Here is a 27988-nt window from a genome sequence, read left to right on the forward strand (position 1 = left end):
GGTATGACCAAGCCTTTAGAAGCACCAGAAGCACCCCTCTAAATCCTGGAGTTGTTTTTTTTATAGATTGGGGCAGCATTTCTAGAACAGCTGAGATATTTTCTAGAAAAATATATACTGAGCCATGTATGACCAAGCCAGAAGCTCTGAGAAGAGGCAGACTAGGGCTTTAAAATCATTTGGATCAGCTGAGAGGAACAGATTATTTCAGTGGGTTGGTTTAGCACATGCACAGAAAGATATAGGAATCCGGGTGGCCATTCAGTCTCATCTACCCCAGTTCAATTGTGTTTTATTTTATTGGTTTCTGGATTGTTTCTAGTTTGCACTATAAAACAGTAAGGCAGAGCACACCAGAGTGGCAAACATGAATCACACACAAAGGTTTAAACACACACATTTGGCGATTTCAAGAGCTGTCCTACAAAAATACTAACAGAAGAACCCCCTTTCTGATGTCAGCTCCAGGCATTACAAGTCCATGCAAAGAGCGGCTATGAACTATTTGGCAATCTTAAATAAGCTTTGTTCAGAAGAGAATGTGAATCTTCCCTGCATAGACATCATCATCATGTTTCAGTGCAGCCCAGACAGTATTTCAGGATGATCTGCTTTTGGAGACTGAATAAAGTTAGCGACAATTTTTTATGCCAATTAGATTTTTTGGCATTTATTACTTTTTAACTTATTTTGCATACCACTATCTGTTTAGCTGGGTCACCCAGAAAGCCATATTTTCCATTTAAAATTATTTGTGTAGACTTTGGGACTTCCGGTTTCCGTCACTGATAGAAAGGGAGCGCAGGAGACCTCGTCAGGGTTTTCTGAACAACACAGGGGCTTGGGGGAGTTGCAAAGGCACTGCACCCCCAAAAAATCTCAAGGGGGATACCCTTGAGGGATGGCTATCTGGCAGCGTGGAAGCGGTCTGGCCGTTTTTTCGGGGGTTTTTTTTTTTGAAGAGCTCGAAGACGATGGGACTGCAAGCCCCGACCCTGTGTTGTGATGCCTCTGGCTCTCTCTAGAGAAAGCGGCGAATCTCCAAAAATGTAAGAACGGACCCTTAGTGTGAGAGAAGTATTTTAAAATTAAAATCTTGAAGAACACACTAAGTGAACACTGGATGTTGAAGGATTAAATTAAGCAATTCATCCCGGTGGAGGAGTTAATATGGCGCAGGATACAAAGTCACAGGAGTAAAGAAAGAAAGGAAGTAGCCTGACTGCGTGAGTACATAACAAAAGCAGCCTCCATGGAGACAAACAGACTTTTGAATTTGTAAAACAAAGTGACAGATTAAGGACTATCCAGAGACTTTGTTGTTCCCTCTCGGTGAGAGATAATTAGAAACGTAATAGCCACAGAGCTGATTGAAAGAGCAGCTTGAGAAGACTAGTAGAAGCTTAACTTAAAAGAAAATAGGGAGAGCTAGGAACCTGCATTAGAAACAACAAAGTTACAGTAAAGATAAGAATAAGAGAAGATTGGCAGAAACGTCTCTTCACTTTTAAATAAGAACAGCTTAAGAAAAAAGGTTATATTTGACTGCAATGAGCTGGGTACTCTTTTGATCCTTACTGCTAAAAAACTGGACTTAAGTTAACCCCCTCCTTCCCGTTTCTCTTTGTCGTTGCTTCTTTTTTTATCTCTGGGAAAGATTTACTGTTAAGCGTTGGAGCTAGAAAAAACCAGAAATAACTGGAATGCGGAAAACATCAAAGAACTGACTAGAGACTTTGAATACCTTTGTGCTGGAAAAGCAAAAAGTTAAAGAGTAACCACGTTCATCTATTTCAATAGAGCTGCAGTCAAGAAGACTGTGAAAAGACTCGAAAAGGCAGTAAGGAGAAGGGAAAAGAATGACTGCATGAAATCCCCACCTCTTCTTGCTCTCTGTGTGATTAAAAGAGACCATATTTAGAAGGGGGGTGTATAAGGATCATTGAAAGGCTTTAAGGGAGAAAGGAAAGATAAGTACAAAGAATCATTAAAGTTAAAATCAGCTCTACTTCCCTGCCTCCTCCTCGGCATATTAAGTGAACAAGCTGTTACGGCTAAAATCTGGGTGCGGAGCTACCCTGCCACCCAGCTCGTCGGACTAAGTGTCCGCGGGTCCCTGCGGAAGAAAATGAGCTCAGCCGGGCACAGGAGCAAACTACAGTAGATCCAAGTTTATTGCGCAACAGGTTCAAGACGAGATTGAACAGCGAGAAAGGGATGACATGAACTTTTGAAACTCCCTCCATGTCCCAGAATACAGTGCAAAATACATCCCAGTTACATCATGAATATATTAAGGAAAGGTTGGGTTACACAGATTACATCATGAATACATTAAGGAGAGGTTGGGTTACACCGTATAAACATATGGAGGAGGGAGGGGGGAATATGCAGAGCTGGAGATATGCGCAGATAAGCGCTTCCTGAGTGCCGGTGATGGGAAGACAATGGTCCATGTATGCATAGTCTGCCACCTGGCATTGCCAGGAGGAAAGGCTTGGCAGAGTGATTTGACAGGATTAGGGTCTTGACACCTTACTTGAGGGATTATGGAGGACAGGGGAGGGGTGATGGAGTCCTAGAGAAATTGAGCAAATTGGCACGTTGATTTTCTATGGATTTTATAGATTTTAGTCCCTTTTGACATTGACAATTGGGAATAAATGGATATATTGTAGCGAAGAAGAAGGTGAAGAAGACATGCCCCCCCCTTTCCGTAACAAAGCCAACACCCTTCCATCCTCCCCTGTATTAGGTTATTTTCGAAACTTTACCCAATTTTCTTTCACTAAGTAGTATAAAGGACCTGGGGACTATTGAGTTATACCTGCTTTCTTGTGTTTTTTTCTTTTTGGTCTGTTTTTTGGAGGGATTCCCTAAATTCTTCCACTTTTACAATTGCTGAAGTGAAAGGGATTGGCTCTGCAGGAGGGTATTTTGATACGGACTGAGTTGGAAAGAGATGGAAGATTCTAGATTTTGACCCCAGTGGCGAAGATTGGAAACTACACCTACTCTCTGCTCCAAGCTTTGATATATTGAACTCACCTTTCTCATTATAATTTAAATTCCTTTTCTAAACTAAAGCATTTTCGACCTTGCAAAGTTGAATGAACTCTGGATTCACTTAAGGACTTTAAACACTGAGGATATTTGCATAATTGGATACCTTTGTGAAACAAATTACGATTTTATATTTTGAGGCCTTACTTTGGGGGGGGGGGGGGCTCTGACGAGACAACAAATGTGGAAGACTCTAGTGGGATTGAGCCGGCAAGTGGCGGAAGACACCAGAACCATCTAGAACTGATTAGGATTGATTAGGACTACTTGAAAATTATTCTTTGTTTATAGGAATATTATTCTTCCCTCCTTGTTTGTTTGTTTGTGGGGTTTTTTTTGTTTGTTTTTTTTCTATACGAAAAAATTACGCAAATAGGGCTATATTTCGAATAGTCAAAACTGCTTGGTTTCCTTTAGGGGAACAAATTAAGTCTTATTACAGGATTATGTTTGGGGCTTTTTTGGGTTTTTTTTTTTGTGTGTGTGTGTGTGTGTGTGTGTGTTTGTGTAAGATTTTTAATTTAAATCCTAAGGTTTCTAATGCTGTGTGTCCGGATTAAAATATAATCTATATAAGGTGACCTAAGGTATTAGACATCTCAGCGTTAGTAGATACATTGTGGACTCAGAGAAGAAATTATGGAACACTCGGTGTTTATATGATGTTTATTATTTAGATTTGATCGGGCTTGGTCTGCATCTTTGGGAACAAAGACTACTCGGGTCTGGAATTCTGGGAGGAAGATTTTGGAAAGTACAGGATTTAGACAGAGCAAGAGAGAGATTGTGCACCCTCTAAGGGAGAGATTAGGTAATAAAACTGACAATCTGGGAAAATAACGTAAAATGTCAGGGAAAAACGGGGAAAAGGTAGGAGGGACCCCTGGGGAAAGGAAAACATCTCGACAAGAGGAAATCAAAGATTTAGATATCTTGTGGCTAAAGATCAAAGAGGAATTTAGACAAAGCGAGGTGCATATGGAAAATAAATTAGGAGAGGTGCAGGAGAGGATAGACAAGAAAATAGAAGGGGCCGTAGGAGAACTCTCTAGTAAAATTCAAGATCTGACAGGTCAAAATCAATTGAAGAAGCAAATAGGAAAATTCAAAAGATGAGAGAACAAAAGAAAGAGACAGAAAAAATAACGGAGGAAATAAGAGAATGGAACAATAGACAAGACCAACTGTCTGATAGCTTAGCCATGGTAGAAATGCGGCAGAAACAGTTTAACTTAAAATTTAGAGGAGTTGGCGAAGAAGCAAATGAGAATGTGAAAGGAAAAATGATTAGAGAGCTTTCTAAATGATTAGAAGTAAAAGAGGAAGAGGTGGCCTACACGATAGATAAGGCATTCAGAATTAGAGGGAAAACGCAGCAAGCGAAATAAAAAAAACTTGCTGGCGACTGCTTAGTCGTCTTCAATTCAATTGAGATGAAAAATATGATTCTAAGATTGAGCTATAAAAAAAACCGAATAATTGAAGGAAGACCTAGTGTTATATATAAAGAAATTCCAATCAGGCTCTTATGCAAAAGGGATGGATACAGACAAATAGCAAGTGTCTTAAGAAGGAATGCCATACCTTATAGATGGGAATTTCCAGAAGGGATCACCTTCTATTACAAGGATAAGAGATTTAGATTTATGAATACCCAACAAGCTGATAAATTCCTGAGAAGATACGAGAAGGAACTTGGGAAAGTGGATGAAAGGTTGGAAGAGGGAGAGAGATTCACAGAGGAGAGAGACAAGAAGAGAAGGAAAGAGAAGGGGAAAGAGAAATGAGAGAGAGGGAAAGAGGAGGAGGAGGAGGAGGAAGAGGAAGAAAAAGAGGAAGAGGGGGCGGTGGGAGGAGAAGAAGAGGAAGAAAACGAGGAAGAAACTACAAGGAACAGGAAAATTAGATTATAAGCTTGTGCACGCGTGCAATAAGAATTAAAAAACGCATACGATAATGACAAATTCTAGAGATATAAAAATCACAGTAGGTTTAATATAACCCTTGCGATGTGTTTATGTTAAAAAATGAAAAACTGCAGAATGGATTTAATATTCACATAACCCAAAACCGAGATGGAGGGAAGTCAAACGTTATTTATTGTTAATTAATGTTTGTTTTTTGGTTGGTGTAGGTGTTTTGATTTGGTTGATGTTTTTTCTTTTCTTTTCCTTTCTCTTTTTTGGTATGCGTTGGCTATTCTTCTTTTTCTTTCTTTGCTGTTGTTTGGTTATAGAAAATGAATAAAAATAAGTTTTTTTAAAAAAAAATGATTTGTGTACATCACTTGATCACCTCAATGGTTTAGTAAAGAAAAAGGCAGCGATTAAAGAGTTTCAAATGAGGTGTCCTGCTGATTTTATTAAGTCTGCTGAATGTATAATGAAAAAGGAGACGCTGATAGTGACATTGCTGAGAAAATACAGACTATCTTATCTGAACCATTTAAGGAGGTCCAATTATAGATCAAATTTAAATGGTAGAGGCAGATTTACAGACACAAATCAATGAACATGGTAATTCCAGCGAATGTGACAAAGACTCCTCCTGTTATGGAATATTGCTGTGGTTGAGGATCATTACCTTTACAGTACCAAATACATCACATTTATAATAATTTATTACTTGTACCCCGCCCATCTGGCTGGGTTTCCGCAGCCACTCTGGGCAGCTTCCAACAAAGATTAAAAATCCATTAAAATGTCACACATTAAAAATTTCCCTGAACAGGGCTGCCTTCAGATGTCTTCTGAATGTCAGGTAGTTGTTTATCTCTTTGACATCTGATAGGAGGGCATTCCACAGGGCGGACGCCACTCCCTAGAAGGCCCTCTGCCTGGTTCCCTGTAGCTTTGCTTCTCGCAATGAGGGAACCACCAGAAGGCCCTCGGCGCTGGACCTTAGCGTCCGGGCAGAATGATGGGGGTGGAGACGCTCCTTCAGGGTTTACAAAGCATCTTCTTATACTCCAGGCAATGGCTATTTGTTTTTGCCTCGGAGCCACGTACAGCTCCATTTTCAAAAAGGTAGGAATGGGAAACAAAAAGGAATTCTTTGCAAGTGACGAACAGGAGAGGAGAGCAACATGCACAAAATATGCCAGCTGCCAAAAATAGCAAAGAAGAAGAACTGTGCTGAACCACAAGGAGGTCAAAGTGAAGTCCTGTAGTGCTGCTCTGGATGCAGTTTATGAGGCGAGCCTTATTGCCAAGCTCCCCACAACAGGAATAAGCAGAATCAGGTGGAATAAGAGGCAAGCAAGGTGTCTGGAAGAGCCTCACATTGGAGTTTTAACAGGCAAGACAAGAGCTGTAATTTGCCAGAAGAAATATTTTACAACAATCTGTTTTTTATGTAATTTATATCTAGGCCTTTCTTCTGAAACAGCCCATTTTGCATTCACATGCTAGCAAAATTCCCAACATTTTGGAAGGCAGGGGATGAGTAGGGCATGAATAGAGAACATACTGTAAAGATATATACACAGACAGCAAGTTATCACCAGCCCGTTCCCCAACCAGGTTCTGATTCCCATCTTTGCAGCTGCAGCACTCTCATTTTTTACTTTCAAAGAGCCTTAATGGATTCAAAGACTGGATATTGCTGGGGGGGGTCGCACACCCAATCTTTCACCCCAAGCACTCGTCAGCTCACTCCCGGGAGCAGAGGAGGTGGAATGTCCAGGAACTATGTTCTCAACTATGGGAGGCAGCCTCTTTCTGCACAGCTTCACCCCTGGTTTCCCATTTCTTGATCATGCTGGTGTGTGACCAAGACACAGAGCTGGCATTTTAAACAATGGATATCATGGCATATAGCTCGGCAAAAACTACACAAAAGTGTTAATAAAGTAAGAGGCACTAAACCAGAATATTGGGTGACAAGCCTGGGTAACAGACCACCCTCGCTTTCCCAAAGCACCACAAAATACTCAAGGCAGCTTCAGCAACTAGCTCATGCTCTTCAACGCCAGAAGCCCGCAGTCAACAGGTCTGCATCTGGGGACAGGAGCTGCATGTAGCTCTCTGGATGCCATGCGCCCCCCAACACTGAAGAGAACTGCACAACACTGGTCACAAGGCAGTCTGCATCTGCGAGAGCATGCTCTTAAAATGCCTGATGCAGCACCTGCCCCTACACCAGTCTACAACCATCTTACAACCTGCTGTGGGCCAGGCTCTTATTGAGCATGCTACAAGCAAAGGAGGAACGTGCCTCTTGACGTGGCATTTCAATTGTGGAACATCCCCACATAATTTCATAGGCACCAACTCTGTCATCTTTCACAGTGCCAATTCAAAGCTTTCCTGCTTGCTTGAGCTGCTTTGCGTGTGTAGTCCCCCTATTATATTTTGCTGCCTTGTAAAGTTGTTTTGGCTGTATTGTATACGTGGGGCTTTTGTGGTTATATGGCCACTTTTGGTCTTATTGTGCAAATATCTTAACTGATAAGGGGCGGTGTCAGGGAACTACCATCAGCTCAGAGGCGAGAGGGTGTGAAAGGTGTCAGAGGGCCAAAGGGCCAAGGGCAGCACCGGCGGGTTTACTGGAACCCTTACCGACACCGGGGAGACCCTGGGAGGTGGTGTCCATAGATTTCATGACAAATCTGCCCAGGTCACGAGGAAAGACGACGGCAGCGGTCAACCTGCTGACCAAAATGTGTCACTTCGTGGCATGTTCCCACGCGGTGACAGCCGAGGAAACGGCCAAGCTGTTTGTGGATCAAGTCTTTCAACTGCATGGGACCCCATTGAGGGTCGTCTCCGATCGCGGAAGACAGTTCACCTCACGGTTCTGGCGTAAACTCATGAGCCTGTTGCAGGTAGAGGTGAGCTTCTTGACGACAAGACACTCAGAAACCAACGGGCAAGCCAAAAGAGCCAATGCCATATTGCAGCAATACCTACACTGCTACGTCAGCCAGAGGCAGAACGATTGGGTGGAGAAATTAGCACTAGCTGAATTTGCATATAACAATGCTGAACATGTGTCCACGGGGATGAGCCCCTTTATGTCCAACTACGGGTGTCACCCCAGGGCCTTCCCAGGACGGGCGAGGGGGAATGGAGTGTTCCGGCGGCAGAGCAGTTTGCAGAAGAGATGGAAGCTTTGCACCAGCAGCTCCAACTGAACCTGGAAAGGGCCAAAGAGGTATATAAAAAGCAGGCAGACAGGCATCGCAGGCCAGGAGAGGTCATACAGGTCATACAAAGTGTGGTTGTCATCCCAGGGGTTGCCCTTAAGGGGGGTTTGCAAAAAACTGCAGCCTAGACAGCTGGGGCCCTTTGAGGTAATCCATCAGGTCAACCCAGTGACATTCAGGCTGAAATTGCCGGACAGCATGAGAATACATCCGGTGTTTCATAGGTCCTTACTTTCGCCTTATAGGGAGGGACATGGCTCCCCGGGAAGGGGTGTCCACCCATCCACACGTAGAGGAGAGGGAACACTGTAATGAAGTAACGGAAATATTCGATTCCAGGTGGAAAGGGCACCAGATAGAGTACTTGGTGGCCTGGGAGGGGGGAACCCAGCTCAGAAAATGTGTAGGTTCCCGCAGGCTCCATCACAGAGGAATATCTGGTGGAGGAATTCCATGCTCTGTTCCCACACAAGCTAAAACCCCAAGGGAGGTTCTTTGACGAAGTGTTTGGACCCACGGACGACGAGGGGGACTACGTAGGCTTTCAATCCTCAGGGGGAGAGGATGGACTACGGAACGAAGTCGAGGAGCTGTCTGAGGGGGAGGAATCTGACTGGGACTTCCCGTCGGCAGGGAGGAACACAGGAGGATGGGAAGCAGTTTTTGAATCCACGAAGGACAACGACTATTCTTTCCGGGGTTCCCCCCCTTCTACCAGAGTCCAGGAGGGGGATGCTGTTAGAGACCCCACCAATGGGGAGGGGGGCTTGAGGGGGTGGGTGGATGTCAGGGAACTGCCATCAGCTCAGAGGTGGGAGGTGGAAGGGCACTTGGGTTACAGGGAGCCTCCGAAGATCGTGCGAAGCAGCTCTTCCTCTGGGGAGGAGGGAAGCCTCCAGTGGAGAAGGGATGCAAGGATCGGAAGATGCTAGAGAGAGCTGCAACACCGAGCCTGAGCAAAGTGGGGGGGAGGCAGGTCCCCCTTTGCCAACGCCCTCTCTGCGCAGTCGGTTTACACGCAGAGAGGGGAGGAGAAGGATGGGGGTCAAAAGACTGTTATGCTGGGGAAAGTTTAAGGACTGCCCACTCCCAGATTCTGCTAGCGACTGAGCAGACATGGACTTGAGACGCTCTGCACTGTAAATGTTTTTGTACAGATAATAAAGCCTGGAAAAGACTGGTGGGAGTCTTGCCTCTTCGCTCTCAAGCAACCATGCTGGCACCTAATAGGTGGTTTTAAAAATATTTTAAAATAAACTGATCAGGGTACATAAGTTTCTCAGTGCTACCTGCATTTAAATTAAAAACAGCCTAGAAATAAGTTCTACACCAATCTCAAAAGTGATTTTTTTTATTAGACCCAGAAAGAATAACAAGAAAGGGAATCTTTTCTGTGAACTGCCCTCTTTTCTGTAAAAGATCTCTGGGTATAGGGCAATATATAAATAATAATAATATCTGAATGATGTTCTCTTTACAGTTACATTAGAGTCACAGCATTCCTTTCTATACATCTGATGACCTAGAGATACTTTTTGTGTTTTAAAATGACATTGCTGTCCCATATTTAACAGATATTGGACTTGTCCATTTGCACACTGCAGTTAGCAGCCTTTTGAACGTCAAACATTCAGTGAAGAGTGCTTTCTTTTACTAAATAGCCTTCTGCATCTTCCAGCACTCCTGTTTGCTGCTGCCACACTGGCAAACAAATGCACTGTGAAGAGAGTAACATTTAGATTTCTCTAATCCATCAGTGTCAACAGTCCCAGACTATTCAATTTGCTGCTCCTCCTAGGTAGATATCCAGTGCTCTCCACAGACCCATCGATGGGCATCATTTTTCACTCTGGTTCCTGGCTGAGAGGCCTGGTCTCTTGGTGGCATTGCCTGTGCGGCAGACAGACATTGCCAATGCATGAAGAGCTGATTTATGAATATGAAACAATACTGGTGCCAAGAGATCAGCCTTAGCCACAAGAGACCACCAGAATGCATCTTGCTGCTTCCCAAGTCTGAAGTACAGACTTCAAGCCCTTTAATTGTATGCATGCATTTCATTATATAGCCATGGCCAGAAGCTTTTCTAGACAAGCCAGCAATCAGACAATCTTGCATCGTTTGCTGAAATCCGCATTTGTCCTTTGTCAGCATAAACACTTTAATTTGATGTTTTCACTCCTGAGTAAGCACTGAGTATGTTTTAAATTCCTTCTAAGGAACAACACTGGTCTCTTATTTAGGAACAAAATGCTGGATTTCTATTCTTTGCCTGTTTTGAGCAACAATACAGAGGCCTTACACACACACACACACACACACACGTAAAATATTACTTAAAACAACAAGAGAAAGGTATGAGGAAATTAGCATTCAGTTTGTAGATACATGGAGGAATCATGGAATAGCAATACTGCTGCCTTGTGTGTGCCTAACATCTGATCAAATATGAGCAGGTCTGAGTATTTACTATTCTGCTGTGATAGCTAATTCCTTCTGGCTTAAATATGTATTCTCTGCCACCAACCTAAGTGTGGAGCTTGTCAAAATGTTGAGTTTAAAAATCATGCTAATATTTTGGCACATAAGAGATCAGTCAGCCTTCACAGGAGTACTAAAAACACAAACTGTGTTCATATTGCATCACATCTGCCCATCAAAAGGTTACGGTCCTTTCTTTCCAGAAGAGGCCAAAACTGGGTTGTGTCAATGTAGAGACACTGCAAGACATTCATGTCTGTGCCACTTATCCATCCCAAGAACACAGCTTGAGGGCATGAATTTTGATGTCTGGTTTTATGATCATTTTAAGATTGTAATCCCTAAGCCTTAGATATGCTGCACACTGCAGCAAGAAATTCATTCTTCAGTCTCTCAGTTTGCCATATCACATTAAAAACATGGCCCTACATTTGGACAAATTATTTAAACAGTAGATTGAAGTTGTCTATACTGAAGGCAGCCCTGTTTAGGGAAGTTTTTAATATTTAATGCTGTACTGTTTTTAACACTTGATTGGGAGCCGCCCAGAGTGGCTGGGGAAACTCAGCCAGATGGGCAGGGTATAAATAATAAATTATTTTTATTATTACTTATTATTATTACTACTACTACTACTATTGATATTTACCAGACCAGAGATTTGCACAATATACCCCATGTCATTCCTGTAATGAAGCATTGTCAGGTATGCAATAGCCCAACCCTAAGCACGTTTACTTGAAAACAAGTGTTGTGGAGTTCAGTGTGATTTGCTTTTAAACATGCTGGAATTGCAGCCTTCTTCTTCTCTTTTTAAAGGAATAGCAGCATGGTAGATAAAACAGACAGATTAATACTGTCAGGCTTCATAGGCTTAGAAGCCTATTACCATTTAATGGCAGCAGTCCTTACCAGTCAGATTTCTTTTACTGGGTGCAGCGAACAATATTCATAGGATAGCCGTGCTCTACAGCTTCAAACAAAACAGGGTCAAAGGATTCCTGGTGCAAGGCAGACATGAATCCTGCAGTTTTGGGTCACTAATCATTCACTATACAAATGCAGCAAGGTTTATTGTTCAGCAGTTTAATAATTTATAAGTTTCAGGACACATTTATAAATATTAATCCAATTTCATATTTTATGTTAATTCATATAAGGGTCTGACTAGAATAATACACCATAAATCCTATAATAGCATTCTTTCAAAAATAGATTTCATGCACAGAATAATTAATTTACTACTTTGTAGGGTACCATGGCACCATCTATTGGTGTAAAAAAGCTACACTCTGTTCTAAGCATTTTGTACAACTCTGCTTGTCTATGCCCAGGACTCCAATTTTCCCTAACACTGGCATGAAAGAACATCAAAATCAACCAAACAGATGTAGTAATTTTGGAGTACACCTCTTCCATAATCTAACTAGGGCTATCTGTAATAGAGATGCTTCTATGATTTGTGTGTGTGTGTGTGCGCGCGCGCGTGCACACACACATCATTTCTTCAAGTAATTTAAGAAAAATGTTTGACCCTAGTAAACACAGAGGTGTTCTTTTTTTTTGTACATATAGGCAGGCAAAGCATTAGAGCAAAGTGAATTTGGGGTCAGAATGAACTGAATCTATGTGAACAAACTCCATCAAACATCCATAGTAGTAGTAGTAGTAGTAGTAATAATAATAATAATAATAATAAATTATTTATATCCCGCCCTCCCCAGCCAAAGCCGGGCTCTGGGCGGCTAACAACAATAAAATAATACAACATTCTAAAATCGTTTCATTATAAAATTAATTCAAATCAAATTAATGGCAACCATTGGGCTAGAGTTCTGTGAAGATTGCCAAAGGAGGAAGTCAGGCTGTGCCCTGGCCAAAGGCCTGGTGGAACAGCTCTGTGTCTTGCATTTGCCTATTAACTACTGCATCCATTTCAAGAACAAAACATTAAATTAGAAGCTCTCACACTCTCCACTGACAAGTGCTACACACCTGTATTTTCAGTCAGCTAACATTATTTTTGCTGCTGACAGCCCCTATATAAGCTACAGGGCTGCTTTAAGAAATCTGCAATCACCCTTACAGTGTAATTTCTCTAGTGGTTCTGATGGCATTTCAGAAACTTTGTGTGTGTTTGTTTTAATGTTCTGATGAAGAACCACTACCTTGGGATTTGAATTAGCAAACCATTTGTCATTCAGCATTGAAGCTACACTCTGGGAGTCACTTCTCTGGCAAATGTGCACAAGCTGTATTTCCCATCTCCCCACCAAGCCATTTACAATTTGCCAATTATTTAAATTATTATTATTAGGCATCAAGAGATATGATCACACAGAGTATGAGATCCCTCTTTTACTTTCACTTTCTACAACGCTAATGACATTTCAGAATCACACACATGAGTAAAGATGAGGAAAGAAAAACTAATTATGACAGATTTCCACTAGTGGGCAGTGCCGTTACCTAAATTGTAACAGGGAAAGACTCACCCATTGTGACATAAGGCAATTTGTCAGTAGATCCATGAGGATAGATGCTGTAAAGATGGGCTCCAGTGACATCTACCCCACCCAAAACCAGGGCTGCACCAATGTAACCTTGATACCTGGAAGACATAAATGTGTTTAGCATAAGAGTGTGTGAACACCAGAAATGCATTCCAAACAGTGTTAGAAACTGGGGTATAAAAGCTAAGAGCCTAATGACATCTTAAACCTGCATTCCAGGCACTACAAGAATGCCTAGGTGCCTTTTCATTGGAAAAAAAGATTGTGGGGGATCTGCAAGCAGCGCAGCACCAAAAGAGCACAACCACAGCCAACTTGCCAAAGCAGGGGCAGGAGCAGGGCAAGCCATGCAGTTCTGTGCAGTTTTCTCTCCCTCTCAAAATGCACACAAACACCAGTGGTGGTGGCAGTTTAAAGGCAGGGGCACTCCCCTCACCCTTCCTAGCAGAAACTATTTAAACCAATAAAAGGGAGCGGGAAAACAAGGGGGTTCCTTAAGAGTGTTGAAACGTCAAGACTCCTCTCATAAAACAGATGGGCTTCCCAGAGAGTAAAAAGCAGCTGCCCCAAAACCTGCACTCCCCGCCTTCCGCCCAGCTTAAGCTGCGCAAACAGAAGTTGAGCAAAGAAGAAACATGGTGGCCGCGCACCAGGCAGCCTTCACCACTGGTTTGATTCACAGGGACTTGAAGCTTTCCCAAAGAAAGAGGGGTGGGGAGGAAGTGTTGCCTGTCTGCCCACCTGTCAGCTGCGCATTGCCCAAAGTCTCTGGCTTGCAGGACAGAGAGACCCAGCCAGAGAGATGTAGACACATGGTGTTGGCGGGTGGAGGCAGGCTCACAGAGCCGCATCTCTCTGGCCTTGCAAATTCAGCAGACAGGAAGCAGCGCTTTGCTCTGCAGTAAAGGGCTGCTTCCTGCTTGCCCGTTCTGCTAGGCCAGCGAATAGGTGGCATTCCTCACACAAGCCAGCCACCCACACAGCAAAGGGGCACACTCTCTGCCTCTCTGCTGCCATTTTTCTGCCCCTCTCAGTAGGATGTGCCAGTGGCTCCAGACAGGGAGAATGGGCTCTGGAGGATAGAAGGGTGAAAGCTTTGGGCAGGAAGGGCATGGAAGCAAAGGGCAGGAGGAAGTGAGGCTGGACAGCTGGGACGAGGGGGTAGTCCTCCCGACTCCCTCCCTTCACACAGATGCCACACAAAGTCTACATGCAACTGTGGTGTAGAGGAAGGGGCCATGCAATGAGGCACACTGAAGCTTCTGGTTGTTTTCTCTCTTTTTTTGCAGTGAGGGGTCCTTTCCAATTCATCCTCTCCCCTAGCAGCCTTGAAAGAGACTCTGCCCTGGAGATCTCGTTTTTGCATAATCCTGCCTCCCTCCCACCAGCCCTCCTCTCTCCCGCCAGGCTCGCATTTGATTCACGTGATGGGGGTCACGCTCTTTCCCATGGTCAGCAGCTTGTTGCTGGCAAGTCCAAGCCTTTGTGCAGAAGTGTGCAGTGGCCTGGCAGCCACGGCTAGATGGGAGATATTTCAACACTTGTATTTCGGGGTGGTAACAAAAACAGCAGTGAGAAAGAACCACAAGTAAGGCTGCTTTGGGCCCCAGGGAGACATTCCTTTAGCCCATCAAATAGTTCCCTGGGGAGCAAGCGGAAAGGGAACGCTTCAGTCCTAGGACACTGCCCTTGGCTCTCCTGCGCAGCCAGAGATCTTGGTAACAAATCACATAGCTGGAAATCTCATTTTGGTTGCTAGGTGGCACTACTGAGTCGAAAAAGAGATGGGAGACTGGTTAATTTTGAATGCTGATGACAAACACAAAAATTTCCATTTTTAAATGCTGCCCCTGGAGGCTTCTGCTTGTAAAATTGTTTAAACACACACATATTTTAGAACATGCCACTCAGCTGCTGAGCTTTCCCAACTACATGTGTCTGTATACTGCTTAACTGAATGGAGAAAGGGGAGGAGGCAAAGAGTGGCAACAGCACTGCTCAGTCCACAAGCCAGTTACCTGAAGAGCATCTGCTTGAGCATCCGGTTGGCTGTGACCACCCTTGGAAGCTGTCCAGTTGAGAGCGAGTGGAGTTCAATGTTAGAAGAGATCAACTGAGTTGTCATTTCTGTGTCTGCAGCTGTTCCAGCCCCGCAACAACTGCAAACATATTTACTTCATTTAGTAAACAAGCAGCTTCTGAATAATTATCTAGAAGCCATGGCCACACTTGGTTGGCAGCCGCCCCACAAACCCCCGGAACACATTTGCCACTCTATAGGAATCAAGAGCTAACTAGACAGTCTTAGTCCATTAAAGCAGGTGGTCATTTTCAGGAGAGGATAGAGAAAGCCCTTTGTGAAACATGAACAATTAAATACCCATGCTTTTTCTTCCTACTTTTCCCTGGTTCCCTCCACTAGAAACAAATACTTTGCAACTTTCCACTTCCAGAAAAGCTGTGGTCATAAACAGGCCTAGAAAAATGTTAGTAATATATATACTTACTAAATGTTTGGAGATATATAGTGTATTTTTGAACAGTTCTTGTCAGCAACAACCATCCCTTCAGTGGCTCTTGTATCTGCTCCAAGTACTATCCCATCCTAGATAAAGAAAGGGAGATGGCAATCCTATGCCCACTTTCCTGGAAGCAAGTGTCACTAAGCTTAGTGGGACTTACTTCTGAGTAGACATGCATAGGACGAACACTGAAAAAGCTGATATTACTGCAACAAGCATTGGGCCTCACCTTAAACACTACCCCAGCAATGGTGGTGCCAGTCTTGCGGGCTGTGGGAAGACGCAGACCCTTCTTGGTCCCCTCCACTTCAAGCTGAGAATTCCTACAACAGGAGGTAATCATGAAAATGAGGCACTGGTGCTAAAAATTAAAAATTCTTCTCCATAAATAGTGTAAGGAGATCCTGACTACTCTAACTGCCAGAGGATGAGAAAGAAGTGAATGCAGCAAAAGGAACCAATGCAAGCACCAAGCCCACCAACACCCCACTCCTCCCGATTTAATAAAAGGAAGAAAGCACTGTCAGGAAGTTAACAACCTACCCCCATCGCTCCCTGAATCTGGCCCCCTGACTAGTTCATTATAGGACACACACACACCAGAAGCTGGTCATGCATTTAAAATTTAACTCTTAGAAATTGAAGGTTATAAGTAGATCCCGCTAGAATGAAATCCAACCTTACTTACCTTCTAAGTAAGCCTGCCCAAGGGCTGTTGGCTACAACAGTGGATCGCTTTTGCATGCTCCACCCGCCCTATTGGGGAGCAGGCAAGTGTGTTTTCCCTTGGCATTTCAGCGCACACACAAGCAGTTTGGAGCAAAAACAACAACCCTCACGCTCCCCCCACCCCTGCAATTCTCTTCTACCACCACCACCACCACCACCACCACCCCTGCTATATTTGGGGGTGGGGGAACTAACAACCGTTTGCTCCTATGGGAGGAGCTACGATTTGGCAAAAATTGGATTCATAGCACCGCAGTGTTGGAAGGGACCCGATTGATTGATTGATTGGTTTATTACGGCCATTGGCCCATATCTAAAAACAATACATCAAAATTTATCCATAAACAATACAATTTAAACAGTTCCAAGTTAAAACACCCCTATAAAACCAATTTTACTTCAATTAAGTAAACTATACACAATAAGCTCCCTCTATGTCAACCGCAATTCAAATCCCTCAGATTTTGGGGGATATGCGTCTTAGTTCTGGCACTTATTGATGGTTCTTAAGTTTGGCTAAGCTGTCAGAGTCATACAGTGATCCATTTCTCCTCTTATGAAATAAGACATTAATCAGGTATCTAGCGACTGCAAGGGATCTACTTGAGTCTTCGTCGTTTAATAAGTATATTATTTGGGCTTCCTGAGGTCTGTCAGCTATTCTCGATAAATATGGGGCCAGAAACTTGGACCGTGAAGCCGAATGTATAGGACAACAGAAGATTATATGATATAACGATTCTGTAGATCCACTTTTACAGTCACAGAGGAGTGAGATCTGTCCGTTGGAGAGTCTATTACCCAACACATTTGATGGGAAAACATTGAATCTAGCCTTTATAAAGGCGTACCTGTGCATCACCACAGATAAGGTAGTTAAATAAGATGGAAGCTTTGTTGGTGGTGTTAAGCCAAGGTTTATCGGCGAACAGGTGCCACCACCTGTCGCAATATTAAATTGTAAATCCATCTCCTCTAATTTGTGAGTTATAATTCTCTTGGCAGAAATTAAATCCAATTTTAGTAGTTCAGATGGAGATAGTCCTAAGGACACAAGTTTCCCATGTATTATTTTTGCCCAAGGGCTAGGGAAGTCGCCTCTCCAGAGACACTGTATCAAGTGGAGATTTGGAAGTTTATGCCATAATGCCAACCAGTAACAGAGGATGCATTTCCATAATGTAGTTTCTAGAGATGTAACATTTAGTTCGAGACGTATAGCAGTATTGCCTACACACCTGGGTAATTTTAGCAACCTTCTTAGCAGCTGGTTTTGGATTACCTCCAATTGGGTTAGATTAACAAAGGACCCCCATATTGGAATTGCATATGCTATTGTTGCAATCACCTTTGCCTTGAAAACTTTTAACACTGATGGAATATGGAAAGCCCCATCTGAAAAGAAAAAACGCAGTAGCGCAAAGGAAAGGGCTTTAGCTCTATTTAATACATATGCCAGATGGACCTTCCAGCCCATGTTGTGTTGGAGAAGGACTCCCAAGTATTGAAATTTAAAGACTTGGTCAATGGCTTTTCCGTCTATTCTCCAATTATAGGTTTTTCGACTCTTGGTGAAAATTAGAACTTTGGACTTGGCATGATTAATTGTAAGAAAATTTGATTTGCAGTAAGCATCAAAAATTTTCAGTGCCCTCCTAAGGCCTACTCTTGAGAAAGATAGGATCACTGCGTCGTCTGCGTAGAGTAGAAGGGGGCAACGATATTGGGCAAGGCGGGGGGCATGGATCGTTTCTTGAGAATCTATCAGAGGCGCCCTCATATCACTTATAAATAGATTAAAAAGGGTCGGAGCAAGGATACATCCTTGACGGACACTTCTATTGATGGTTACTGAATTTGAGAGGTCGCCGGCCGGAGTGATTCTCACCCTTGCGGCTGATCCGTCATGCAATTTAGTTATTAGCCACAAAAGTCTTTTGTGGCTAATACCGAAGAATCACCTAGTCCTAGTCCAGCTCCCTGCAAGGCAGGAATACGAAGCCGTCCCATGCAGGGATCGAACCTGCAACTGGGCAAACGTGGGATTATCAACATCAGGCTCTAAGCAACTGAGCCGCCCAGCAGGATAAAAAGGTGGATCTGACATCTTTCCGCAGGGCCCGCAAGATGGAGCTGTTCAGCCAGGCCTTTGGTCAGGGTTCAGCCTGACTCCCCCTCCCCTTTCATAAGCACTTGCATGAAAGCGGCTTCCCAATTTTTCTCACAGGCCCATACAAACACAAACAGCACAAATAGTTGGGCCTGGTGAGCATTTAAGGTCCCCAACCCTAATCTGTGTTATACATTTGATGTTGGCTGCTCTGAACCCAGTTTTGGCTGGAGAAGGTGGGGTTTAAATAAAAAATATTTTTATTTTTATTATTCCCGTCCCCCCCCCCCCCAAGCAAAGAACCTGAGCGCTATTTTCACCCTCTGGCAGCTGCCTAGTTACTGAGGAGGAAAGAAATCCATTCGAGGTTAAGAAACCCGCGGGTTTAAGCTTTCCAAGAGGTGGATAGTGACGAAGCGACAGCCGTTCCTTCTCTCTTTGAGATAAAGGGCGGGGAGAGGCAAGGTCCCCCCCAGCCCGCTCACCCCATGGGTGGCCCTTGGAGGTCTGGCTCAGCCACTTCCGAGGGGGGGCTCCTCCTCCCCCCTTCGGCCCCCGACCCCCCCTCCCGGGAAAGAACGAAGCATCGGCGGATCCCAAGGGGGCTTAAGCGATCAGGCGAATAAGAAGGCCGCTAAGGAAGATCCATGGGGAAACCACAGCAGCACCGGCGCGCGCGTTACTTATTACCGTTGTTGTTTCAGAAGAGCCCTTTCTCTCCCACCCGCGTGAGGGCCTCGCTAGGCCTCGGAGCCGCCCCGCCGGGCCCCCACGCCGCCTCCCCCGCTGCCGCCACTGACCGGGCGCAGTTGTGGAAGCTGAATCCTCCGGCAGCGTCGGCCAGCGAAGCCTGCAAGACGGAGAGCATCGCCATCTTGCTCGGGCTTGATGGGTTTCCCCTCAGGCGGCGGCGGAAGCGGAAGCGGCCTCGGCGGGATTGAGGGAGGAGGCGAGGAGAGAGAAGGGGGGAGGTCGCCGCTTCTGTCGATGAGTCACGCGGAGGGCCCCGCCAGCTTTCCCGCCAAAACCTGAGGGAGGCGGAGGAGCCTCTGCGCTCGCCTTCCTCTCTGTGCTGCTGAAAAGGGACTTAAGGCCCTGCTTCATTCGTCGCGTTTAAACCACCCACCCGTCCAAATAAAAAGGTCTCTCTTTCTCATTTAAAACCCTGCGCGGGGCTTTCGATGATCCTTCATTCCGTTTTGTTTTCATTGATTGGTTAAAGAGGAGCAAAGGTTTCCTTTTTTTAATAAAAAAAGGATTTTTTTATTAACAATTTCAACATAAGAAAATATCAAAACATGTATTCATTATTCCCCCTTCCCCCCATCTCCCAATCAAACCCTCCCTTCCTCACCCCCTCCAGACTTCCCTCAGCTCCTCTCTCTGATTTCTCACCACATATTCTCTGCATACTGTAAAATTGTACAATTCTTTATATTATCTGTCTACTATGTTAACAGTCAATAAATTTGTGTATGTTTATTCGAAACCTGCCAACGAGTCCAATTCATTTTGTTGTATTTTAAGTAATTTGTAAAAAGTTTCCATTCTTCTTTGAAGTCACAGTTGTCCTTGTCTCGCAGTTTGTATGTCAGTTTAGCCAGTTCTGCATAGTTCATCAATTTCTCTTGCCACTGTTCTTTTGTCGGGGTTTCCTCATTCTTCCATCCTTGTGCTATCAAGACTCTTGCCGCTGTTGTAGCATACATAAGTTCTTTATTTTCCTTGGCAGGTCTTGTCCTACAATCCCAAAGAGGAGCAAAGTTTTCCATTAGGGCGAAGACAGCAGCAAAGAGAGGAAGGAAGCCGAGGGTCCAAAACATGAAAGGAAGCAAAGAGCAACAAGACGAAACAGCTCCGCAGCCACCCTCATGGCTTAAAGCGAGAGTCGTATCCATTCCTCCCTCCCTCCGCTCCCACCCCAACGGGGACACGAAGCCCCTCGGCAGGGCCTTCTTAAGCATATCCATTTCCCAGAGTTGTCAACCTTTTTTAAGGGGGGGACCCCAAAGTTGTTGACCCTTTTTAGGTTGCAAGGTGGTGGAGAAGCAGGGGAAGGAGGGAGAGGCGCTGGGGCATCAGTTGCAGTGTGTAGCCTCGAGCGTGTAGCCTCAAACATACCAACACTCAATGCTGATGAAGACATTAAAGAAATTTTTTACTCTCAGCTGGATACCATCCTATCAAAGTTGCCTAAGCAGGGTAAAATTATCCTCCTGGGTGATTTTAATGCAAGAATTAGGCAAGATTTCGATCTGTGGCCTGGGACTATTGGGAAAGAAGAAATTGGCAACAGCAACCAGAACGGAATCTTACTTTTGACTATATGTGCAGCGCACAACCTTCTTATAACCAACACACACTTTCTTTTCTTTTTTTAAAAAAATATTTTTATTCCTTTTCAAATACAAATTTATACAACCATTTTCAAAATTTATTACATAGTCTTCTTTTTTGACCTCCCTGTTTCTCTGCCAATCTTCCGTTTTAATCTTTTGTTTACACATTTCTAATTTTTCTATTGCCTTTAAATTATAACCTCCCTAATCTTATTCCCTTTTTTACAATATTTTTTATACTTTCACAGAACATTTTGAAAACCTACAAGCGTTGTCTGCTCATCACATATACTTTTCAGATAATATGTAAATTTTCCCCAGTCCTCGATGAACCTCTGGTCTCGCAAATATCGAATCTTCCCTGTTAATTTATCCAATTCTGCAAAGTCCGTCAATTTCAGTCTCCATTCTTCGATCGTCGGTAATTCTTCCTGTTTCCATTTTTGGGCTAGGAGCATTCTCGCCGCTGTTACTGCGTATTGGAAAAGTTTACAGTCTTTTTTATTTACTTCACTTCCTACCATTCTTAAAAGAAAAGCTTCCAGTTTTTTAATAAATGTATATTTCAACATCTTTTTCAACTCATTATAAATCATTTCCCAGAAGCCTTTCACTTTCTTACATTCCCACCACATATGATAGAATGTCCCTTCCTTTTCTTTACACTTCCAATGTTGGAGACTTCAGAATGCAGACCAGAATGGAAAAAATCCAGGCAGCAATATTTTAAAACAAAAGTTTTATTGACTTTGGTTTATTTGTCAGACAAGCAAAGCAAAGTGGGTACATTCAGCAAAAATGAGAGAATGCCCCCGAACACCAGGGGCAGACAGTTTTTATCCCCTTAGGCAAAGCAAAGTTCAGCCCCTTCAACATTCCCCTTTATGCATATTCATTAAAAGCTCTACCAATAGAAAATTGGTGGTGGCCTTTTGGTTTCAAGCTGCATTATCCACTAGGTGGTGCTGTAAGCTCATAAACTCTCTGACCCATTTACAGTTCCTAGGAAAACCACATTGACCGCATGCATGTAAAGATAGCTCCTCACAATTCCTCTGAACGCCTGCATGCTGGTAAAGATAGCAAGGCAGTTCCTGGTTTTCACAATTAGTCTTGTGGTGAGCTAGAGCTTCCTCTTACTGGAATTGGGTCCACAGCTAGCTTTGCAGGAGTGAAGTGCTCTGACCACACTTGCTGCGTTTACAAAAATGCTTTGTGCAAGCAGAGGAGAGAAATAGTTTTTTAAGCTTTTAGCTTGCTCCTTATAAAAATGGCTTCAGTCTGGCTCTCCAAAGTGGACCCAGGTGGACCCTTGGTCCTCACTCCTTCACCAACACTTATTACATGTTTTATACATTTTTGCAAGTTTTACTGGTGTAATATACCATCTATAAACCATTTTCATAACATTTTCCTTTAACGCAGTGCATGGCGTAAATCTTAATCTATCATTCCATAATTTTGTCCACTCCTCAAATTGTATATTATATCCAAAATCCCTAGCCCAATGCACCATCACCGATTTAACTTCTTCGTCTTTTGTATACCATTCCAGCAGCAGTTTATACATTTTTGATAATATTTTGTAATCATTACTTAATATTTCTATTTGAAATTTTGAATCTCTTTCCACATAGCCATACTCTTTAAAATCCTTTTTAAACATTTCATTAACCTGATAGTAATGCAACCAATCATACACATACTCTTTTACCTCTTCATATGGTTTCATTTTCCACTTCCCTCCTTTTATTATTAGCTCTCATATGTTATCCATCTCCCCCTCATATTGATCTTTTTAACACTCATCACTTCTAATGGAGTTATTTTTATATCTTCTGTAGTGATGTTATTAACTATCAACTTCACTCTCTGTTCTGTATATATAGCCTTTATTCCATTGAAAAATTCCTTTCCCATATCCATCAATTCCAAGTTCTTTAACATAAATTGCCATGATATATTATCGAAGGCCTTTTCTGCATCCACAAATATTAGCATAGCTTGTTTCTCATTCCTGGCGGTCAGATATGTTGGGAATTCAAGCCCATATCAGGAGAAACTGGCAACAATCCCAGGCACCCGGCTTGATTCCCTGTTGACCTCCCTGGTTGCATTCCCCAGCAAGCGCAGGCTAGGTCTCGATCGGCAATACTTCTCAAACGTGAGAAGAACACACCCCCTCTTTCCTGCCCCCTGGCAGGGGAAAGAGATAGACAGAAACGTATTTACATGCCTTTATTTCTGTCTTTGCAGCGTTACAAAAAACATGACTGCTCTCTTCAAACTCCAGCAGTGTAGAGACAACCACTTCCTGTACTTCCTGGACAGGAACAAACGGAAGAGCTCATATTACACTCTGAGCTAATTCCGGTGCTTCGCACTGTGAAATGACTGTCCCTCTGTTTCCCACGGGCAGTCCCAACATTCCCATCATGTTTACTTTTCAAGCTAGCACTTTGCAGCAGCATTGCATCCATATCGTAACAAGATATTCCAAAATATTAATTATATTCCTTATATTATCTTTCATCTGTCCGCCAGGAAGGAAACCCGCTTGATCTTTATTGATAATTTCTTGTAGTAACTCTTTAATCCTCTTTGCTAATATGCTTGCAAAAAATTTATAATCTGTATTTAGCAATGAAATAGGCCTATAGTTTTTGACTTGTGTTAAATCTGAGTCTTGTTTTGGGATAAATGTGATGAAGGCTTCCTTCCAGGTTTCTGGAATTTCTTTTTCTTTCAAAATATTGTTCATAACTTATTTTAGTGGTGCAAGTAGGATGTGTCTCATTTCCTTATAGTAATTTGCCGTAAATCCATCTGGTCCTGGAGCCTTCCCTTTTTAAAATTATTTTATTGCCTCTTTTATCTCTTCAATTTCTATTCGGGCATTCAGTCTGTCTTTTCTTTCTGTCGGGATCTTCTGCACCTCTTTTTCTTTTAAAAACCTTTCTATTTTCCTCATATTATTCTTCTCTTTGCTTTTATACAAATGTCTGCAAAAATCCAAGAATCCCTTTCTAATCCCTTTCGGATCTTCTATTTCTGAACCTTCAATGATGATTTTGTTAACGGTATTCTGTTCCTTCCTTTTCTTAATCTGCCATGCCAGCTATTTTCCTGATTTATTAGCAGATTCAAAGTTCCTTTGTCTCATCCTTTTTATATTCCATTCCAAATCTTTATTTATTATCATTGCAAATTGTGTTTGCAAAACTTTTATATTCTGTCTTATTTTCAAATTGTTAGGGTTTTTTTATTAATTTTTGCTCATTGACCATTATTTGCTTTAAAATTTCCTTTTCCCCTTTCTCTCTACTTTTATTTTTCAATGAATTCTGCTGGATAAAAAATCCTCTCATCACAGCTTTGCTGGCGTCCCATACTGTATTCATTTTCGTACCCTTATTGCAGTTATTAACAAAATAGTCCATCAAATATTTTTGTGCTCTGTCAATAATTTTTTGATCATCAAGAAGGTAATCCTGAATTCTCCATCTAAAAGCTTTTTCCTCATATCCTTTTATTTCAAATTTTATTGCACTATTGTCTGAAAATACTCTTGGTTGAATTTCTATATCTAATATTCTTGGAGTCAATTCATTAGAGACCCATACTTGATCTATTCTTGACATTGACTGATTTGGTTAAGAATGGAATGTGAACTCTTTTCCTAACGGATGTCTAAGCCTCCAGATGTCTATCAAATTACAATTCTTTGTCATTGAGAAAAAAGTCTTAGGTAATTTTCCATCCTTACTCGTCCCTGTTGCTCTCAGCCTATCCATTTCCATTGACACAACTCCATTCATGTCTCCCATTATTATAATCTTTTGGTCCATATATTCAAACAATTTTTCTTCTAGATTTTTGTAAAAATCAGTCTTATTACCATTGGGTGCATAGATCCTGTAATGGTTATATAGGGTTGCTCGTGCGTAAGTTGACGCCACTCCTGGCTAGGTGGCCTGGTTAAACCTTTCCTGGCTAGACAGCCCTTCACTTTGTGGCTGTTCAGTCGCTAGCAGAATCTGTCAGTGGGCGTTTCTTGAACCTCTTCCAGCAAAGAAGCTCTTTGACGCCAAGTCGCTGCCTACTTTCCCTGCGCGGAAGTCTTCTGCGCAGGGTGGGTTTGGGCAGTGGAGGACCTGTGCTCTCCTCGCTGGTCTCCTGCGAAGAGTCCTGGAGCCTCCTTTCTGCTTCCCCCATCGGCCCCCCTCTATCCCTGGTGTAGCGCTGATTATCTTCCCCAGCTGGAGACCTGCCTCTCTCCTTGCTTGGCCCCTCTCCAGCATCATTGTGGAGCCTTGCCTCCTCCGCTAGTTGCGATGGCAGTTCCCTGACATCCATCTCTCCCCCCCCCCCAGAACCCCCTCCACCCCTGGCCCGACCTTTGGATCCAACTTCGTCCCTGTCCTCGGCCGACGATGCAGGGAATCTTGGAACTTTGAAGTGTCAGGCATAGCTCTAATGGCTTTAGCCCAAACGTAGCAGAGTTTTCCTGCACAGCGAAGAAGCTAGTTGAGGTGGAAATGACTAGTCAGCTAGACTCAGAATAACTATTTACAGGATTTATTAAAAGGAAAAATAAAACCAGCAGAGTTTCTGCATACAAAACAAAGCAAAATAAATCCTTTCTCTCTCTCTCTCTCTCTCTCTCTCTCTTAACCATACACAGCACTCCTACTCCTAACACACCAACTACACAAACTGTGCTAGCATTCCTAGATAACCAGAGTTGAGTGCTGGTCGTTAACCAATCAGAGTAAGTAGTTTCTAGGTCAAGCAGACCTTGGCTTTCTGCCAAGAGTAAATTGACACTGCCTTGAGTTAATTGTGTGAAGCCAGAATCTGTAAGTTTTCATGAGAATCAATTAACAGAAACTGAACAGGGAATCCCCGGAAGGAGCTGTCGCCATCCTCAGAGGATTCAAACCCCGCTTCCCACCCGCTCTGATCTCTCCCCGCGGGGTGGGCCTCCCAGTCTGAATCCTCCCCCTCTGACGCTCCTCCTCCCTCCTCGTCGGAGGCAGGAAAACCCTCAAAGTCCTCCTCGTCGTCGGTGGCGCCAAAGTGCTCCTCCCAGAACCTCGCTGGTGGCTGTGGTTTGTGTGGGAACTGACTGTGGAACTCTTCTACTAGATACCCGTCATTGATTGCTTCTGCGGGAACCCACGTGTCTTCTGACCGGGGTTCTCCCTCCCACGCTACTAAGTACTCTACCTTGCGCCCTCGCCACCTGGAATCGAGTATTTCTGTGGCTTGGTTGTGGTGTTCCCCCTCCTCTACCTGTGTGTGTGTGGTGACTTCTCCCTCCCGTCCCGGGAATTCCCGCCCCTCCCTGTACGGAGAGAGTAGGGACCTATGGAACACCGGGTGTAACTTCATGCTGTCAGGCAGCTTAAGCCACGGGGTTCACCTGCTGAGTTACCTCAAAAGGTCCCAGCCGCCTTGGCTGCAACTTCTTGCACCCTCCCTTAAAGGGTAACCCTCGGGTTGACAACCACACCTGGTCTCCCACCTGTATGGTCTCCCCTTCCCGACGGTGCTTGTCTGCCTGCCTCTTGTAGATTTCTTTGGCCCTCTCCAAATTCATCTGGAGTTGCTGGTGCAAGGCCTCCATTTCTTCCACAAACTGCTCTGCTGCAGGTACGCTACACCCTTCCTCCCCCCTCCCCGGGAAGGCCCTGGGGTGACACCCATAATTGGCCATGAACGGGCTCATTCCCGTGGACACGTGTTCAGCGTTATTGTATACAAATTCAGCCAGCACTAGTTTCTCTACCCAATCGTTCTGTCTCTCGCTGACGTAGCAGCGTAGGTATTGCTGGAGTATACTGTTCACTCATTCCGCTTGCCCATTGGTTTCCGGGTGTCTCGCCGTCAAGAAGCCCACCTCGACCTGCAGCAAGCTCATGAGCTTCCTCCAGAACCTTGAAGTAAATTGTTTCCCGCGATCTGAGATGACCCTCGAGGGAGCCCCATGCAACCTGAAGATGTGATCCACAAACAATCTGGCCATTTCCTCTCCCCCGGTACGTACAGTGCTCCCTTATAGTAGAGTACCCCTTCCTTTTCCTCAAACTCTCCATGGTTTCCCCTTCCTTCCTGTAGTTCCCTGATTTTAGTTTGGGCGAACTCGTCGTCCCTGGTGAGACCGGCTAGTTCTCTTTTTTTTTTAATATTTATTAAAGATTTTCTTAATACAATAGAAAAAACAAACAAAATAACATATAATTTTACAATAACCATACTTTCTTCACTTCTTTGGACCTCCTCGCATCTCTCGTTCCTGCGTTCCAAATTTTCGAGCTTTACCCAGCAATTTATCACCTTGTTTCAATTCTTATATTATAATTTTCCAATATTGTATCCCTAATTTTAGATAGTTTAACCCAAACCTTAAATGCTTAATTTTAACATAATATTTATCCAAAATTTATCTTTTCTTATATTTTCATTTATCTTCATATTCCTTTTAACTAGCTTATTGGTGCCATATTGTTAATAATCTTACATCTTTCTTAACATTCATACAATTTACAATATTTTTGTAAATAGTCCTTAAATTTATTCCAGTCCTCCTCCACAGCCTCTTCTCCCAGGTCTCGGATTCTGCCAGTCATTTCTGCTAACTCCATATAGTCTATCAGTTGCATCTGCCATTCTTCCAGTGTGGGCAAATCTTGGGTTTTCCAGTGCTTGGCGACAAGTATCCTTGCTGCTGTTGTTGCATACATAAAAAATGTTCGGTCCTTCTTTAACACCCTCTGGCCGACGATGCCCAAAAGAAAGGCCTCTGGTTTCTTAGGGAAGGTATACTTAAATACCTTTTTCAACTCGTTATATATCATTTCCCAGAAAGCCTTAACTCTAGGGCAGGTCCACCAGAGGTGAAAGAACGTTCCTTCAGTTTCTTTACATTTCCAACATTTATTATCAGACAATTGGTATATTTCTGCAAGCTTGACTGGGGTCATGTACCACCTATATATCATTTTCATAATATTTTCTTTCAAGGCATTACATGCCGTGAATTTCAACCCGGTGGTCCATAACCTTTCCCAGTCAGCAAACAT

The 27988-nt window shown here is 43.4% G+C and overlaps 2 protein-coding genes across 2 annotated transcripts in view; one reads left to right on the forward strand and one right to left on the reverse strand.

Annotated features, from left to right (window-relative positions):
• Positions 1-19509, reverse strand: part of LOC310835960 (proteasome subunit beta type-7-like) — a 39306-nt gene extending 19797 nt beyond the window's left edge. Inside the window, exons 1-5 of the mRNA XM_083720930.1 lie at positions 19365-19509; positions 15955-16048; positions 15711-15808; positions 15222-15362; positions 13186-13301 (exon numbers count right to left, since the gene is read on the reverse strand). Coding sequence (XP_083577056.1) covers positions 13186-13301; positions 15222-15362; positions 15711-15808; positions 15955-16048; positions 19365-19438 — 523 coding nt within the window. The 5' untranslated portion in view covers positions 19439-19509. The remainder of the gene's footprint in view (positions 1-13185; positions 13302-15221; positions 15363-15710; positions 15809-15954; positions 16049-19364) is intronic.
• LOC310835938 (uncharacterized protein) overlaps positions 1-27988 on the forward strand; it is a 319418-nt gene that overhangs the window by 5204 nt on the left and 286226 nt on the right. The gene's annotated exons all lie outside the window — the stretch shown is intronic.

This window comes from Podarcis gaigeae (assembly GCF_964106915.1).
Source record: "Podarcis gaigeae genome assembly, chromosome: W".
Lineage (NCBI taxonomy): Eukaryota > Metazoa > Chordata > Lepidosauria > Squamata > Lacertidae > Podarcis > Podarcis gaigeae.